The sequence below is a fragment of the Haemaphysalis longicornis genome, unplaced genomic scaffold (assembly GCF_048455015.1).
Source record: "Haemaphysalis longicornis isolate Haplotype H1 unplaced genomic scaffold, Haemaphysalis longicornis Haplotype H1 scaffold_1, whole genome shotgun sequence".
Lineage (NCBI taxonomy): Eukaryota > Metazoa > Arthropoda > Arachnida > Ixodida > Ixodidae > Haemaphysalis > Haemaphysalis longicornis.
In genome coordinates, this window is record NW_027526203.1 from 200634436 (window position 1) to 200650038 (window position 15603).

Consider the following 15603-nt stretch of genomic DNA (forward strand, 5'->3'; position numbering starts at 1 on the left):
CTGAGAGCTGTATCTCACACTTGCGCAATCACGCAGGCCCTAATGAGACGTGGGTAGCTCGAAACCCGTTATATCTATATCACAATGGGTTCTCCAGCTCAAACGCTGCCGCACGCTACGCATTGTGCGCAATAGCCAATCCGCGTCGGCAGCATATTTTCTCCCCTCTCACGCGAACAAATAATATACAGCATTAAAACAACGGGCAACATGACAACCCCGCGTTTCGTGCCCGCAGGCACCCATCCAGACACGCACGCATTGAAACAGGCATCGAAGCGGCGATGAGCGAAACACTTCCGCCGCGCTACACAGTCTTCTTCGCCATTTACAGACGCGGGCTCTCGATAAATAACGCGGTTCTCACAAAAGCTGCGCCAGACACAACGTGCCGCTTCGATCTGTATGGCATCTCAGAATAGTGGCATACTTGGATACATGGGTGGCCTCGCATAACAGGCAATTGTGCGGATGCTCGCCACTGTCCAGCCCGCTTCGTTAGTCGAGAGGGAAGGAGGGAAATCGCGACTGGTTTCATCCACGACGCGTTTAAACGTGGTGCAGACAAAGGTAGTTTTCGGTAGCTAACTTAAATTTAGGAACCGCTCGTCACGCAATCTCCCGTGTTGTCGGTCTTGCTTTTTTTACGCAACACGCAAGCCGGCGGTTCTTCCCACGACCCGTCGCTTGTCGTGCACAAGAGCGACCGCTAAATGTGCGCATATCGGCGGGAGGGGGAAGCGAAAACCAGACCCCCCTCTACACTCTTAATAATGTCCCGGATAACAACGTCCTATACCGTATACGCGGTACGCAGTCTCGATTGCGTGCTATAAGAGGCCCTCAGAGACACATTTTCCCTGACAATACCGCTCGTGACCAAAGTCTCAGTAATCCATGGTCACTATTCCAAATCAGGGGGAAAACATTAACTTTGGCAGAAACAGCGGCTAAGTTTGCGACTGCATCATTAAAACAAAGCCATGTCGCGAAACCGTGACATGTAATTCAGGTAACGTCGATGGCTCAGTCCTCCCGCGTTTGGTCGAAGCAAAACGGACATTGCGTTTCAGGGCGACGTTTAGAAGACTGTCCACATTGGCGATTTGGTCGCGCGTATAAGTGCTCGACCAAGTTTTAAACGTTACTATCCGACTATTTAAAGTACCGAAGAAAAAAAAATAGCAGCAGCGCGCAGACGCCACACCATACTGTAAGCCTAGTTGCGCGGAAGAGGTGCGCGTTTTTATACACCTAAACTCAGTTTTTTAGAAGCACAAATGTTTCTTTAGCCATGGTATCCTTGCGCCGTGAAAAAAAAAAAACAATAAATCACAAACACAGACCATGATTCCTACGCCACTAAGTGTTCGGAGATAATTATTTCGGATCCGATGCTGTCGTAGATATAAGAAAAGAACCGAAACAAGATGTCACTATAAGACTTCCTTCTTGCCGTGTCGTCTTTGTATCTATATATTATCTCTCCCTACCGTTAACAGCTGTAGCCTTTTTATACCGACAACAGCCTTTTGTATTTCTGAATAAGACAGTATTTAGTTTTCTCACGGGCAAAATACAAAACAATATTTGTTCGGAACACTTCTCCTTTTGGCGTCAGACGTAAACGTTGACAGAAATATGGGCACGAGCGCAACCGCAACACTCCACAGACAAGGCTGCTAAAGCGAAAAAAAAAAAAGAAAAGAAAAGCGGTTGTACGCTAGCAATTATCGCAATCCCTGAAACCCAATGCCGTTATGCCAGGAAGCATGTAAGGAGCCGACGACGATTTAGGGCCGGACAACCAGAGTGACCTAGAAATACTGAATAGTGACCGGGATGCCCTTGGTCCCCTGCAGCCCGACATACGAGGGGCAAACATGACAACAACAAAAAGACCGCCACAAAACATTTCGACCACGCACTCTCCAACTCTTGAAGGCATCTAATATGCACCACGTGTCCTTAGAATTTCATAGAAATGATAGTGCCGTTCGCCGTCGTGTCTTTCTCGTTGAGATCAGTTTCGCAGGCGCTGTTGACATATCCGTCGTGGTTTCGGCCATTGCAACCGTTTTTCGTCACATCGGGGAAACCGTTGATGCGCTTCTGCTTCGGCGGCAGCTCGTCCATCGTTGTGACGGCTACGGCTCCATTGGAAAAGTCGCCGGTTTTGACCTCATTCGCGGGGTCCGCGCCTTTTTTGAGGTCGACCATATACGATGATTTGGGCATGACGATGCTGAAGAAGGTGTTGTCGAGGCCGGCAACGGGGCACTCGATGAGCAAGTACATAACGGAGCCTAAAAAGTAGGACATCATGGCTTGAGACAGGTAGTTCTGGGCCTGCGAACATAAGAAAAAAAAAAAACAGCCATGATTGGCCGATGCTTCCCGCAAAGTTGACGAAGTGGCGTCAGTGACCTGCAAAGAGCCCCTTTTGAGCTCGGGAGTTTCGACATTCGTCAATAAAGGGTGGGCTTCAATGATTCTCATCACTAGATCTATGTTTTAGCGTCAGCTTTAGGTGTAAAGCTTGCATGCATATAGAGTTTTACAGACTGACATTTTGTAGGCGAGTCGTCGAAAGCAGGAATAAAAGTAGGTTGTTTCTAGCAAGGGGGATAAACCAGGACCGCGGTTCGAGGCTAAAACGGGTACGCCTGCAACACATGTTCGTAATTGGCCGGTGCCTTGGCTGATCCATTGCGTGGCTGATCAGCCTGGTTCTACGGAAAGCGTAGGTCATAAATGGATAGGCCTTAGGCACGGTTGGCTTTGTGAAACTTTAGTCACTCTGAAACAAATGAACGTTCTTATCCCGTATAGAATTCTGCAGTATTTATGCGAGGTTTTAAGCACATAAGACAGGGGAAGAACAGCATACATGTAAACGCATTACGTACTTACATAATGAAAGTCGAGACAACGGCACCGCAAAGAAAACGCGTTAAGTCACGATGTTTCATCGCAGCACGCTATTTCGCGCACGCTGACTTCAGGTACACTCCTTTTGCCTCTTCTCTTTTGTTAGATTGGATGACCGCGCTCTGAACTCTGAAGAACGGATAGGGCCTTCTTGTAAGTCAGCTTTAATTACTGTGAGCTTGCACATGTGGACTAACATTACTGCCCTTTATAGTAAGCCGTGCAAGGCGTTCAAGTGGCTCCAGTCGCGCGATGACAACGTGGCGCAGAAAATGCAATGTCCCCAGCCTATTATTCTTCCTATGCGCAACTCTGTTGCTTGATCTCGCCATACATCTCAAGTGATGCGTCAGCACACTAAGCCCCACTTATTCGAGGAGCATTTCTTTGTAACAAGTGGCGTAAAGTCCTGCAATGGTCGCCCTACCTGAAGGAATGGGTGCTGACTGATGAATTCTCGGCTGACAACAGCGTTGATGCCCATCAGGAGGATGTGGACTTGGTATACGGCGAACGAGAGCCTTCCCAGAGGGTACAGGAGGGGCCAGGAGAGGATCTTGGTGACGTAGCCACCGCGTCCCGTGCAACAGGCGTACATGACCCAGGAGACTCCAAGGGCCCAAGAGGCCCGGTGCATACCCCCGTAGATGGCTATCTCCCACATCGGAGGCTGCCGGCCGTCAAACCAGGAGCGCACGCCCAGCAGTGCTGCCAGCGAGACGGCGGTTGCCAGCGCCCATGCGGCGCCCTGGAACAGCCGCGACATATGGTGTCGCTTCGCTGCCAGGCAGCCGAACAGCATGCCCAAGAACATTGGCGGCGCGTGTGTGTACGCCCTGGCGTAGACGTACATTGAGGAGTCGATGATCCTCCTGCATGGCGCGCACAGAGAAGGGGGAGGCAAGACTCAAAAACACTTTCGCTCCCTCTTTCACCAGCTTTTTGTTTGCGTGTAAAGTCCTTGTGACGAAATGAGCAAGCGTACTGTGTTTCAACAAATGGAGGCCATAATCACTCGAAAAATAGCTCGTAAACGACCTGCACCGCGTCTGCAATAATATAGAAACCGTACAACCGGCTCGCTTCGTGCCAAATGAACGGGTCATCAGGGACTGTGAAAACACAGGACACAAGTGCACTTGTGAGGAGCCTTTTCACCGTCGCTGAACACTGAACTCATTTCGGGCATAGGAGTCCTGTCGTGGGTGTAGGCGCAAGGAATTACGCAGCAGTATGGTAGGGAAGCGAAAACGTGCGCCTGCGCGTTTTCGAAAGGAGCTTCTATGTTACTTCAGAACACATCATGACCTTTAACAGTACAAACCTTGAAAACAGGTGAATGTTTGAGGGGGAGATATTAACACGCGACAAATAGGTGGATAAGGCCCATAGCGCCATGCTGACCCATCCTCGCAGCAAAACACACATCGGAGCACGACGGTCGCACAACAATGTGTGGCAGAAACATTATCACCTCAGTTTGAAGCCATTAATAACAGCAATGGCGGCTGGTAGCTTTCTTGCTTTTCGCAACAGTGCTATATTATTTAATTGATCGTTGCTTGTTTTTGTCCCAAACAAAGAGAACGTGGTTAAGGTGCCTTGTACTCGTGAATACGCGGCAATGTAACTGGTAGCTATCTACTGGTATTCTATAAATAAAGCACATTGTCAACTGAAAAGGGAACACTGACTGCAGATGCTGAAGCTGTACATTTTTTTCCCGCTTGTTCCCCCAACCCACACAGCAGGAAACTTCCCCGAATACCTCCACAATTTAAAACGCTAGGATGGTGTTGCGCACCAAACTGGTGCTGCTCTGTGGCGATTATACTGTGAAGCAAGCCTTATCCGCACAGTTCTGGTGGCAATTTTAAACAGCACCAAGAAGCACAGAACGACGATTAAGTGGGGCATTTCACCCAACGTGGCCCTTCTGGGCACCAAACTGATCCTTTGTGCCCCCACCTGACTACAGGTTGAAAACGCGCCGCACGATTGCGGTGGCTATCAGTGCATGTGTGTGACAATTAGTGAAAACGGGCTGGGAGAAAACAACTTGCACACGGAAAGGCTTCCAGCGTTAGGCAGCCTAATTTCTCGGAATGCGCAAACAAACGAGGGCAACAAATGTAACCGGGCAATCCCAATGGCAAGAGGAAATAGCGAAAAACAGTCACACACCCGTGCGCATGTTATCACGAGATGTGGACAGACTTACTGGAGGTCAGTGGTTAAAAATGCGTTGAACGGTGTGTAGTTGTTGACGTAGATTTGGATCGTTGTCGTCAGGCAAGTAGCAAAAACAGTCACTCCCATTAGCCACAGCGAGAACTTGGGCCACCTGAAAGGAGACGTAAGATCGGTACTGTATGAAATCGATTCATTACACAACTTACACGACGAACAGTACACTGCTTCTCTGAATACGCATCAGCGCGCAAAATCATGCGCCACAGAGGCTGTTGCCAGAGGGCGTATGTTTGGCGTTTCTCTTTTAACCGAGAGCCAAAAATTGACCAAACGAAACAAGCGGAAACATGAGTGAAACGTTTGTTGTTTTTGTGCAGTTTTGAGTCGTCTCGTTTTATGCCGCTGTAATACGAGTCGGAACCAACTGCGTTATTTTTCTGTCATTTCGATATTTCGGGGTCTGTGATTTTTTTATCACGTCTTTCTTGTGAGACTCCTGGAGTAACAAGATTCCCGAGACCTGAAGGGACCCCACACACGCATTTCTAACATATCGAATAAGCCCACCTAATTTTTACATTAAACAATAGAGAACATCGGAGCCAGTCAAATATCACTTCTTTTTGTTTGGGTGGATCAGAGAGCTCGCAATGTTGAGTTCCAAGTGTGTAACCCTTTCAAGCGCATGTTTCCAGCTTAAGCCACTTTTCCATAATTTATGCGGCGTCCCAGAGCCGCAGTTTTATTGGTGCACATTTTTCTCCTGCGTACAAAGAAGGACCTTTGTTTCAGTTGCACCACTATTCACTCGATTGACAAATCCGCGTAGCCAGTGGCAAAATTGCGCTGAATGACGATATCGAGCGTACGATTTGACTCAAAGGTTCAGTCTGCCTTGTGGCCTCACGCAATGCAAGCATGGGATTCTGCAATGCGCAGTGCGACAGCGCAGCGCAGACTTTTTGAGTGCCCCTAGATGAGTCCAGGTTAAGCTTCGGCTCGCTAAACCCACTTTTCTCGATGGGACTGCTGGCGTCCTGTCAAAAAAGCAATTCATTTTCCCATAGACGGTTGGTAGACCGAAAAGCTGCGATAAGATCTCTGGGCACACGGCGCGTGAGTGAAACAGGGCTCCCACTGCGTCAAAACGGTTACTTGAAAATCGCGAAAAAAAGGAACGGTTCTAGATAAAGACAATACACGCACCGATAATGAAGAAGGAGTACAATAGAATACCTTTGTATCACAAACCACGCATCGGTATACATTTAGATCATTCCTAGATGCGTTCTCTTAGTGCGCGAAAACTGGGCGCACGGGTTCGTTCGCGGTTTGTGATTTGGGTCTTTGAAGGTTTGGCGATCGATTGGACGCACTTTCAGCGAAGGCTTGGCGCACGTTTAGCAAACGTTTCGACGCAGTTTTGGTGTCAGAAGGCTTTCGCGTTTATCTTCACTTTCTTTAGGTAGGGATGGTAACGTTTTTCTTTGTTTGCCTACAGCGAGGGAAAAAAGCGCAGTGCCGGGCGTTAGAAACAGCCTACCAATGACCTTGAACGTTACAATGACTGGAACGAGTGCTTACGTAAACAGGGAAAAAGCGCGCATGCGCAACACACGTCTGCGGAGTTGTATGCGGAACACTGCGGGCATCTGAGTTCAGTACTCCGCCGAAGAATAAAATCACGCTTAAAAAGCAGGCCGTATACTTGATGATAGTGGGCTTTGGTGGCGAGGATGATGATCACCGATGGCATTCTTGCGCACAAAATTAACTGTGCCGCAAGCGGGGCACCTCGATAGCTCCACAGTAGATTTGCCAAAGGTGTGTAAAGGAGTGATGTTTGGCTCGGAACTTTCTGCACTCTACAGTTTTCATTGTGACCACCCCGCCTCTCCCCCTCTCTTGACTGGAAGGTTTTAGAAACAGTTTAAATGTGCGCATCGTCAAAGCACTCGTACGCACTTGAAAGTGTACTTTACTCATCTAATCGGAAAGACATTCTCGGTTGTGCGGGCGAAGAACATGACAAGTTGAGCACGTCAAATTTGGGACGGCATTTGTTTTTTTCTGAACAGGAGCGGAGAACGGGAGAGAGATTTAGTACCAATTTAGCTTTCATGGGCCCCAGCAGAGAAGAATTCGCGGAGTTCTCTATACCTGAAACGAGTGACGAGCTTCCGTATGGTGCAAATGCACACAATGGGATTTAATTTCTTAGCCACCAAATTTGTTTATGGCCAACGGCAAGGAGAGGAAAAGGTGTAAAGCTAAACTTTTTTTTTTGTAGCGAATAAAGGCGGCAGAACGGCAGTAAACATATTGAAGAAGAAACAAGCTTTGCACGATCCGCAAAACCAGACAGAAAGCATGAATTCATACTCACTTGGGCGTGATGAAGAGAAGAACAATGGAACCGAAGACAACGAGCTGGTAGTCCACAGAGATGTACCAGTAGAAGGGCAGACACTGCATTTCAGAGGGAACACCTTGATGTGCAGGTACAATTAAGGGCCCTCGAACGATGGTTCTCAAAATAGCAGACACGTCCTCGCCCTAATTTAATGACTAACAAATGGTCCCATTCGAAAGCGCGAAAACAAAGGTAGTGCTATTTGATATTTGATTTATGGCAGAGTACAGCGAAGGCTGCCTGGTAAAATAGACCACGAGGGCGTACAGAGTGCGTTCATCGCAACTGTCATCCCAACTGTCACCAGAGAACTACGTTGGAAGGCTTCAGCCAATTTCAGCACCAGTTCTTCGGCAGGCCTCTGTAGTCCTGTATAGTCGGTTCGAAAGCTGCTACAGGGCATACTGTCGGCTATGCGCCCACCCACAGCTATAGTTCTACTTTTACTGAAAATGTCTCCTACTTGCGTATGATCCCGAATTTTATTTAAATTTATTTAGTTTCCACAGTGTTGTGTAAGCAGCAATTATAGTCTTCACACAGTATACTCTAAGCAAATTTATCCACGTTTTAGTCGATTGCGCCGACGCATTCGTATAAAGTATGAAGCGGCCACGCCTACGTCACACGAAGTGGGACCACACAGGCTCGAAATCCACAGCTCTGCACTCAGGGCAAAAAGAGGCGGGGCTTTAGTTACGTCTTCAGAGGTGATCCCAGCTATGTCTTGCGGTATAGCTCGCCTATATACACAAAGCAAACTGAGTGTTTGCCCGGTTGCGGAGAGCATTTTGGCAGCGAAGCGCATTCCTGCACACGTGCGCGTGTTTATACACTAACCAGATCTTTGTAGTCGTCCATGTAGTTGAGGGTCATGGTGAAGAGCTTCCACCAGTTCTTATCGCAGGGGTCCCGAAAGAGCGGCCAGAAGTCGTGTATCAGAGGCCCGTCCACCATGGCCGGGATGAGGTACACAAAGCCCAGGACGGCTGCAATGGGGACGATCAACCTGCGCAAGTGGAGCCCGGCTCCGGACGTCAGTGCGCGGAAGCATGTGGAGCGCACTGACTGCTGGTTCCGTTCCATTCATGGAAGGTGTACTTTGATACATGGTAAAATGATGCTCCATTTAAGTCGACCATCCTTTCACCACAGAAACACAGCGCGAATGACAAAAGGCACTCGTGGTCTGCTGCTCCTCATAAAAGCTATTCCTCCTCACCTTCACTACCCGATCACTTTCCCTTGGAATGAATGATTGGCAGAAACAAGTACAGAATGGCCGCTAGCCACCACAACACACGCAGAAGCCACGCTACGCACGCGAACACCGCTGGACATGAACTAAGGTTCACGTCGCCAGCTGATAAGAAATAGTTTAATTATTGCCCCATTCATCTACTCTTGAGGAGTTGCAGCTTCTGGCATATGCCCGCCGGTCCTCATTCACGTAAGGAGCACCGAGGGTTTGAGGAGGCGCGCGCTTCAAATTTTAAAGTGCAGGGCACTATAAGGGCCCGGCGTGTCGTTGGAACTCCTCCGGGGTCACGGCGTCGCGCACCCAAAAAGACGCTTCGAAAAAAAAAAACCGCTTCCCCTGGTCGCGATCGAACCTAGGGTACCTCGCGTTACGAAGCTAATGTCTATCTCATTAATCTATCCCATTAATGCAAAGTGTTGGGGGTGATCTTTGCGCTGTGCCGTTTCTAGGCCGCAAACAAGTACACAATAACATAAAATAAGGAAAGCATCCTGAATTCACACATCATTACCCCAAATTAACGAAAACTCAATCCAGTGTCTCTTTATAGGCCTTTTCAGGGGCTGCGGCGCCGTCTCCTGACTACTTGCGGAATCAACGCCAGGCAGATACTAAAACTAGTCAAGAGAGGACGCCACAACCTCTCTTCGGGGGCAGAATAGGAGCAACGCCGCCTGTATCAGGCAATGTTATACAGGTGGCATTAGTTACTACACGCGCGCTAATTGTAAAAAAGCAATATAAAAACAAGGTACTCGGGCGAATAACACAAGGGAAACACTGGCGAATCACTGCTCCGTACTTCCGACAACTTTCACGTTCAGTGGAACTGCTTTAATTTTTGTCTGTCTGCATCGGCGATGATTCCTTCTACAAGAAAGAGTACGGTGACGAACACGGAAGATGCCGAGTAAGGTCTCACTAACAGCTTCGCTGCAAAAAAAGTACAAGGCTTCCGGAAGCGCTTTTCAAGGCGCCAGTTGTGATCAGTTCTGCGGGCTTTAAAAGCGTGCGATAGAATATGTATTGAAGGAAAACTGATGAGCAACACGCGATGTGCCTTCCCTCGCACTGATCTTGATTTCCAAAACGACGCCCCGCGATACGCCAGGTTTAGCAAGTCGATTGGGGGCCTCTCTGGAATCTGCTCCGGTTTGCCGGCTCCGGCTGCCGCCGTGACCTCCGCAGTACGTACGCCCACGGGGAACGTCGTCGCGTGTATACGCGGCGCTCGAAGCACCCAACTGGGACTAAGATAACTTGCATTACGTCGTGTAATATTAGCTGTTGCTTGGTCATTGCCGCCACCGAAGAAGTGTGAAGGAAAGTAAACGAAGCAGTGCCCCACTAGTCAGGTTTAATAACTAAGCGAACACGTTTTGTTGAATGTCTCCCTCAGCGTACTTGAGCGAATCGCGCTCTCTGGCCGCTTACGCTTTGTTATAGGGCATGTACACCATGACCACGTGACACCTCTCCAGCACGTCTTGATTAGACGCCTGAGAGTCTGCTCATGGGTCTGGCCGAGTTCCAAAGGTAGTCAGGGAGGGAGATCATACCAGATGGTTCAAAGTAGGGAATTTAATAGCGAGAACGGCCATGAAAAATAAAGATGTAATTTGCGCACCTTTCGTTGCGCAAAAAAAAAGAGTGGCATATTTTTATTTTGGTGCTAACAATCCGTGAGGTTGCGGTAAAGTATTGACTCTTTCGGATCTGCTATACAGTTTTGTTATTTCCGACGTCGGATCGGTTATCCAGCAGAAACTTTGAACGTTAGCACTAGCGACAAACGGACACCAACTAGTTTTGTTTCGTTATCAGACCCGCCGCGGTGGCTCAGTGGCTAAGGCGTTGCGCTGCTGAGCACGAGGTCGCGGGTTCGATTCCCGGCCGCGGCGGCCGCTTTTCTGATGGAGGCGAAAAGCAAAAACGCTCGTGTGTACGAGATTTCGGCGCACGTTAAAAATCCCCAGGTGGTCAAAATTAATCCGGAGCCCTCCACTACGGCGCGCCTCATCGCCTGCGCTGCGTCGGCGCGTTAAACCGTACAATCAAATCAATCAATCAATGTATCGTTATCAGACTGCGCGTTAAAATTCTACAAACCGATCCAGGAACCATTTCTAAAAAAAATTCGGAAATCTGCATCAGAGCCCATCGCTTTGCCAGTGGAACAAGGTGACTGCCGAATACGTTATCGTTCAGAGTAATAACATAAAGGGGTGCAAAGAACTACGCAAACGTCTGAGAGACACTAGGCAGAAACCACAGACACGCTCACCTGAAGTAACGCCTTCCCAGCGCCATCATGTAAACCAGTATCGGATGCGCGTTCGCCTTTGGTGCTCTCATCACAAGATAGCCGGAAAGAAATCCCCTGGAGACAACAAGAATAACAATGAAACAGGGACTGCTTACTGGTAAGCCTTTAAAAGTCCACATAGAGCGTCAACAAAACCCCATCAAAAATTAACCTATAATTTAAGTATGCATCTCTCAAATCCTTTTTATAATTTCATTTCTGCTCCCTTTTGCGTGTTTTCCGGCGAATCTTTTATCTTCTCCGGGAGCAAGCAGCGTATACACTGACCATGCTACAACATCAGATATTACAGTAAGTGCACTCGCACATAATTTACCTACCACTCCCGGTCTGGCCAACACTGATTTGGCCAATTTATTCTTTCTAACCATGCTTGCTCGGTTGTGTATCCTGACGGAACACAAATTTGGGGAAATTATTGAATTGCTGTTGGACAGACTCGAAGGCCCCGAGTATTGCCCGCAAAATTCGTGGCAGAACGGGTCACCGCACTGTCTACCAACAGGGTAGTGCTCTGATATAGCGAGTTACTAAGAGCAACACAGCTGCCCACCCGAGAGGAAGGGCGGCTAATTCTCAGCTGCCAGTTATACTCACGTCATGCAGATGAATGTCTCGACTGCCATGAAGGAGTTTATTTGGACTGTGAAGAGGAAGTCTTCCTGGACCCTTCGTACAAACCGCATGATGTTAGCTGAAAAAAAAAAACATGAAAAAGAATGAATACGTTGCTTTGTACCCTGAAAATGTGTGCTGTGCACTCACAGCATCTCACGTGCACGCTGTAAATTTTTTTTCTTGGGGCGGGAGGACGTTACACGCTTTAGCTATATCTGGGCTATGAGGCAGGCGTTAGTGCAGTGCTACAGGCTACTTTAGACCATCAGAGGACCTTGAACGCCGAATCGGGATACTATTTTTCCTAGCCTAGCGCTTTTACTGGCGAAAGCAACAGTGATCACCTAAACGCCTGAACCGGTGGCCGGTATCTTTATTTCCTTCGTAACGTCAGAGAGCGGTGAGTCTCAGCTGACAGCTATTCAAAGGATGCTCAAAAAGAATACGTGCACATTATCTAACCATGTATGTGATGTGTACAACGTCTCTGGCCATCAACCTTCATTAATTGGAATGGCTCCTAGCCATTCTCGTCCCACCAGTAGAGTGCAGGATGCGACTCACAGCTGGCGTGCACGTCTCGGAGGAAGTGGCTGTGTCCGAGCACGACCCAGGTGGCCGATAGGACGCGGACGCCGTGGATGAAGCCGAGCCTGTTGGAGTAGTCTCCCCAGTCGGGCATGTCGATCAGCTTCAGGATGGACCTCCGAAGCGACACTGACGCCAACGCCTCGGAAACGAACCCTGTGTGAGATCGAAAGGCGCACTAAGGCAACAGCACAGCCACTCGCGCCAGGAATAAGACCCTTGTGCCGGACGCGTGTGGTTGCGAAATGCTAGAGAAAGGAGAGAAATTTCCAACCTGTGACTGTGTTCGTCTTGATTTCTTTGCTTTCACTCGGTGACAGCATCGTCTTGTAGATGTCGAACGCAGTTCCGAACAGCAGGAAAGACACCCAAAGCCCGAAAATGCACCTGCGCGAGTGGACACCAAAGAGGGTGTTTGAGCGGCCTGTCCACGGTGAGTGAGCGGACTGAACAGCTATAATGGGCCAAACCTTCGCATTCAATCTTGAATTTTAAAATAAATGTTGTGAGAGCAAAGTAGCTCGCCGCTGCTCAAATAGTTTAACTTGGAGATATAAATCGATAAAGCCAAGTTCGTTCAAACAAAGTTCAATAACTTTGTTCAAAGTTCAAAAAACCCGCAAGGTATAATTCGCGAATTCAGAAAAATTAATCCTTCGAACGGTTTTGCCGACGACAAATTAGTTTGGTAACAGAAGCTGGCGGCTTTATTTGTGGTAGAAGTAGAAAACATCATGCACGTGTGTCTGCGCGTCTGTGTGTGTATATGTGTGTGTACCAATAGCATAACCTGGACTATAATCTGACTTTGAGACTCCAATGCTGCTGTAACTATAGGCAGCATCCATGCCACATTCTTCTTGTTCTTTGAACTCGCAGTGTTCACAGGAACCTCCACGGTGAGGCAAGGTCATTCTCTAGGCTACCTATTACTCCAAGGCTGACAGAAGAGAGGCACTCGCCATATATTTTTAGTCAGCCCTAATCCAAAGATGTACGTTTCGGTCGTGGGATAAACAACGGAGACGAACAATCATTTGTTTGTGACTGTACCGCCCATTTTCTCTGGTTTCCTCTCTTTCTTTTAGAACAGAGGCACAATGATCGCTAAAACCCATCATACTTTTTAGCCGACGAACCAATGTTTTCTAGTCAACCTGTTCTTAAGTTTTTGGCTGAGGTAAAATTTCTGCTGTTCTCGTCATATCACGTGTAATCATCCTTTCCCTATACACCAGCCATCTCTATTGTCTTTTGTTTTGCGTCACTTTTACTTCTACTCACAGGTTTTAGTATTTACAGTCTCATCAACCATTCGATAACTTCTTCTCTGGCGCTCTTTGTCCTTGTTGGCCTTGCGCCATTAAACAACAACCATCATCATCATCATCAATGATCGCTACAAAGTGCCCTTTAGGTGCATTCCTCAGTCCTCGCACGCGTGTGTGGTAGGGCTTGTACCCCATTTCCCATCATGCTTATATTAGACCTCGCTTCACTTATCGCATCGTCTAAATCAAAGGCTACGTTTGGTACCTTTAAATGCCTGAGGGCTTATATTGACGTGATGTTTGGGTGGAGTTGTATTACGGAGAAATTTGCAAAGCGAGATTTCCCGTCAAACTGGCTCCGTCGTAAAAACTATTCCAGGTAAGCTTTTGCACACGTTTACATCGCGCTTATATGAGGTCGTTTTGCCCCGAGGAAGCGGAAATATCAACCATAAATACTTCGACATACTCGTATCCTCCGCATGAATGCGGTTTCGGCGAACAGCCAATTTATCTTCTGCACGCTTACCTAACTGTCCTGTTCGAAACACATGTAAATAAGTCGGCGCGGAAAATGCCCACTGGGGCGCTTGCCAGCGCGGAGTTTCGTTTTCAAGCAGGAAAAGAATAAGAAGGAAAGCTGAAAATCGAGGGAGGATTCCAAGCCATTTTGCGTTTTGCAGGTGCGTAATGCACTTGCGATTGAGCTTACAACAAACCTGACGGGCATGCAGGATTTATTCATTATAACAGGGGTGCGCAGTAAGCAGTAAGCCTTCCCAAATACGGTCATTATCGCCCTGTTCGTAATGAACTGCGGTTACCAGGGCGTCGTTTAAAATTGGGTTCAGCTGTGCCCCACACTGCCAAGTATTTTTACGACGAGTACAGCAACGATATTACGTCAAATATGCAAGGAATGTATTTCCGCAATCAGCACTTACACAATCAGGGTTTGGCGTTGGTCTAGCACGACCGGCTCCTCAATGGTGCACCACTTTGCCGTCAACTTGAGGCCGATATCGGAGGTCACTGCGAAAACCGAGCATCAATATTTAACGCAAACAGTCAGGCTATAGCGCTCTAGTAACACATTGACACCGCCGGCGCGGGCTATACCGAACGTCGGCAGCAGTTCTTACTATTAGCGATGCACGTTGCGACATACCGGTCCTTGTTTGCTTACTTTCCACTATACAATTATCGAGGCAAATTACATTACGCCGACGTTTTTAAAGCGAAGCTGTCTATGCCTAACTGATGGCGGTCGATTTCGCGTCAGAACGCACTACAGGAAAGCCAATTTTACACAGCGGGCTTTCACAAAACGACTTCGACATGCATGGTAAAAAGCGCCACAGGACGGGGACACAAGAAGAGACAGCTACATGGGACGAACGCTAGCAGACTATTCTGCGTTGAATAGTATGCTTTCACAAAACGGTGATGGTGGTGATAAGTAAAGGCAAATCAAGCACCTTAAGCAAAAAAAAAAAAAAAAAAAAAGCTTCCCGTGGCCGGAATCGAGCCTGGGTTTCTCGCGTTTTGGAGCAGACGTCTTTCTGATTGCGCCATTCCGCTTCGCGTTTTGACCATCATTCTCTTAAGAAAAGGGCTTTGATTTTTTCCTCGGTCCCGCTACAAAAGAAAGCCACGCTTTAGCGCCTAAATGTCCATTGCGACCGATTGTCATAAGTGAGAGCGCTTTCACGCAAAAGGGAAGGGGAGCAGGCGATGCGCTGGAACGTAGGAAAACGGGTGGGGGGTGGAGGAGGAGGCGGGGGGGGGGGGGGGGAGGGCAGGTACTTGGGCGAGCCCCGCTTAATGCAATTCAGTACTGCGAAATTCTCCTTCCCTGCCCGGTAAACGGCAAATTCTGAACAATTACGATATGTGGCAGCAGACAACAAACGGTTTCAATTAACCTATAGTAGCCGTCGAAGAAAGAAAATAAAAACGTTGTGCGGGTCCACATGGGCTCCTAAACAAAGAAAACACCTGC

The 15603-nt window shown here is 48.2% G+C and overlaps 1 protein-coding gene across 1 annotated transcript in view; it reads right to left on the bottom strand.

The window, feature by feature from the left end:
- The window catches only part of LOC144141218 (nose resistant to fluoxetine protein 6-like), a 31836-nt gene that overhangs the window by 58 nt on the left and 16175 nt on the right, over nucleotides 1-15603 (bottom strand). The window contains exons 4-13 of the mRNA XM_077672780.1: nucleotides 14546-14633; nucleotides 12605-12717; nucleotides 12307-12486; nucleotides 11722-11818; nucleotides 11083-11178; nucleotides 8378-8546; nucleotides 7511-7593; nucleotides 5153-5275; nucleotides 3359-3803; nucleotides 1-2349 (exon numbers count right to left, since the gene is read on the bottom strand). The exon at nucleotides 1-2349 is cut by the window's left edge and continues 58 nt beyond it. Of these exons, the coding sequence (XP_077528906.1) occupies nucleotides 1969-2349; nucleotides 3359-3803; nucleotides 5153-5275; nucleotides 7511-7593; nucleotides 8378-8546; nucleotides 11083-11178; nucleotides 11722-11818; nucleotides 12307-12486; nucleotides 12605-12717; nucleotides 14546-14633 (1775 nt within the window). The 3' untranslated portion in view covers nucleotides 1-1968. The remainder of the gene's footprint in view (nucleotides 2350-3358; nucleotides 3804-5152; nucleotides 5276-7510; nucleotides 7594-8377; nucleotides 8547-11082; nucleotides 11179-11721; nucleotides 11819-12306; nucleotides 12487-12604; nucleotides 12718-14545; nucleotides 14634-15603) is intronic.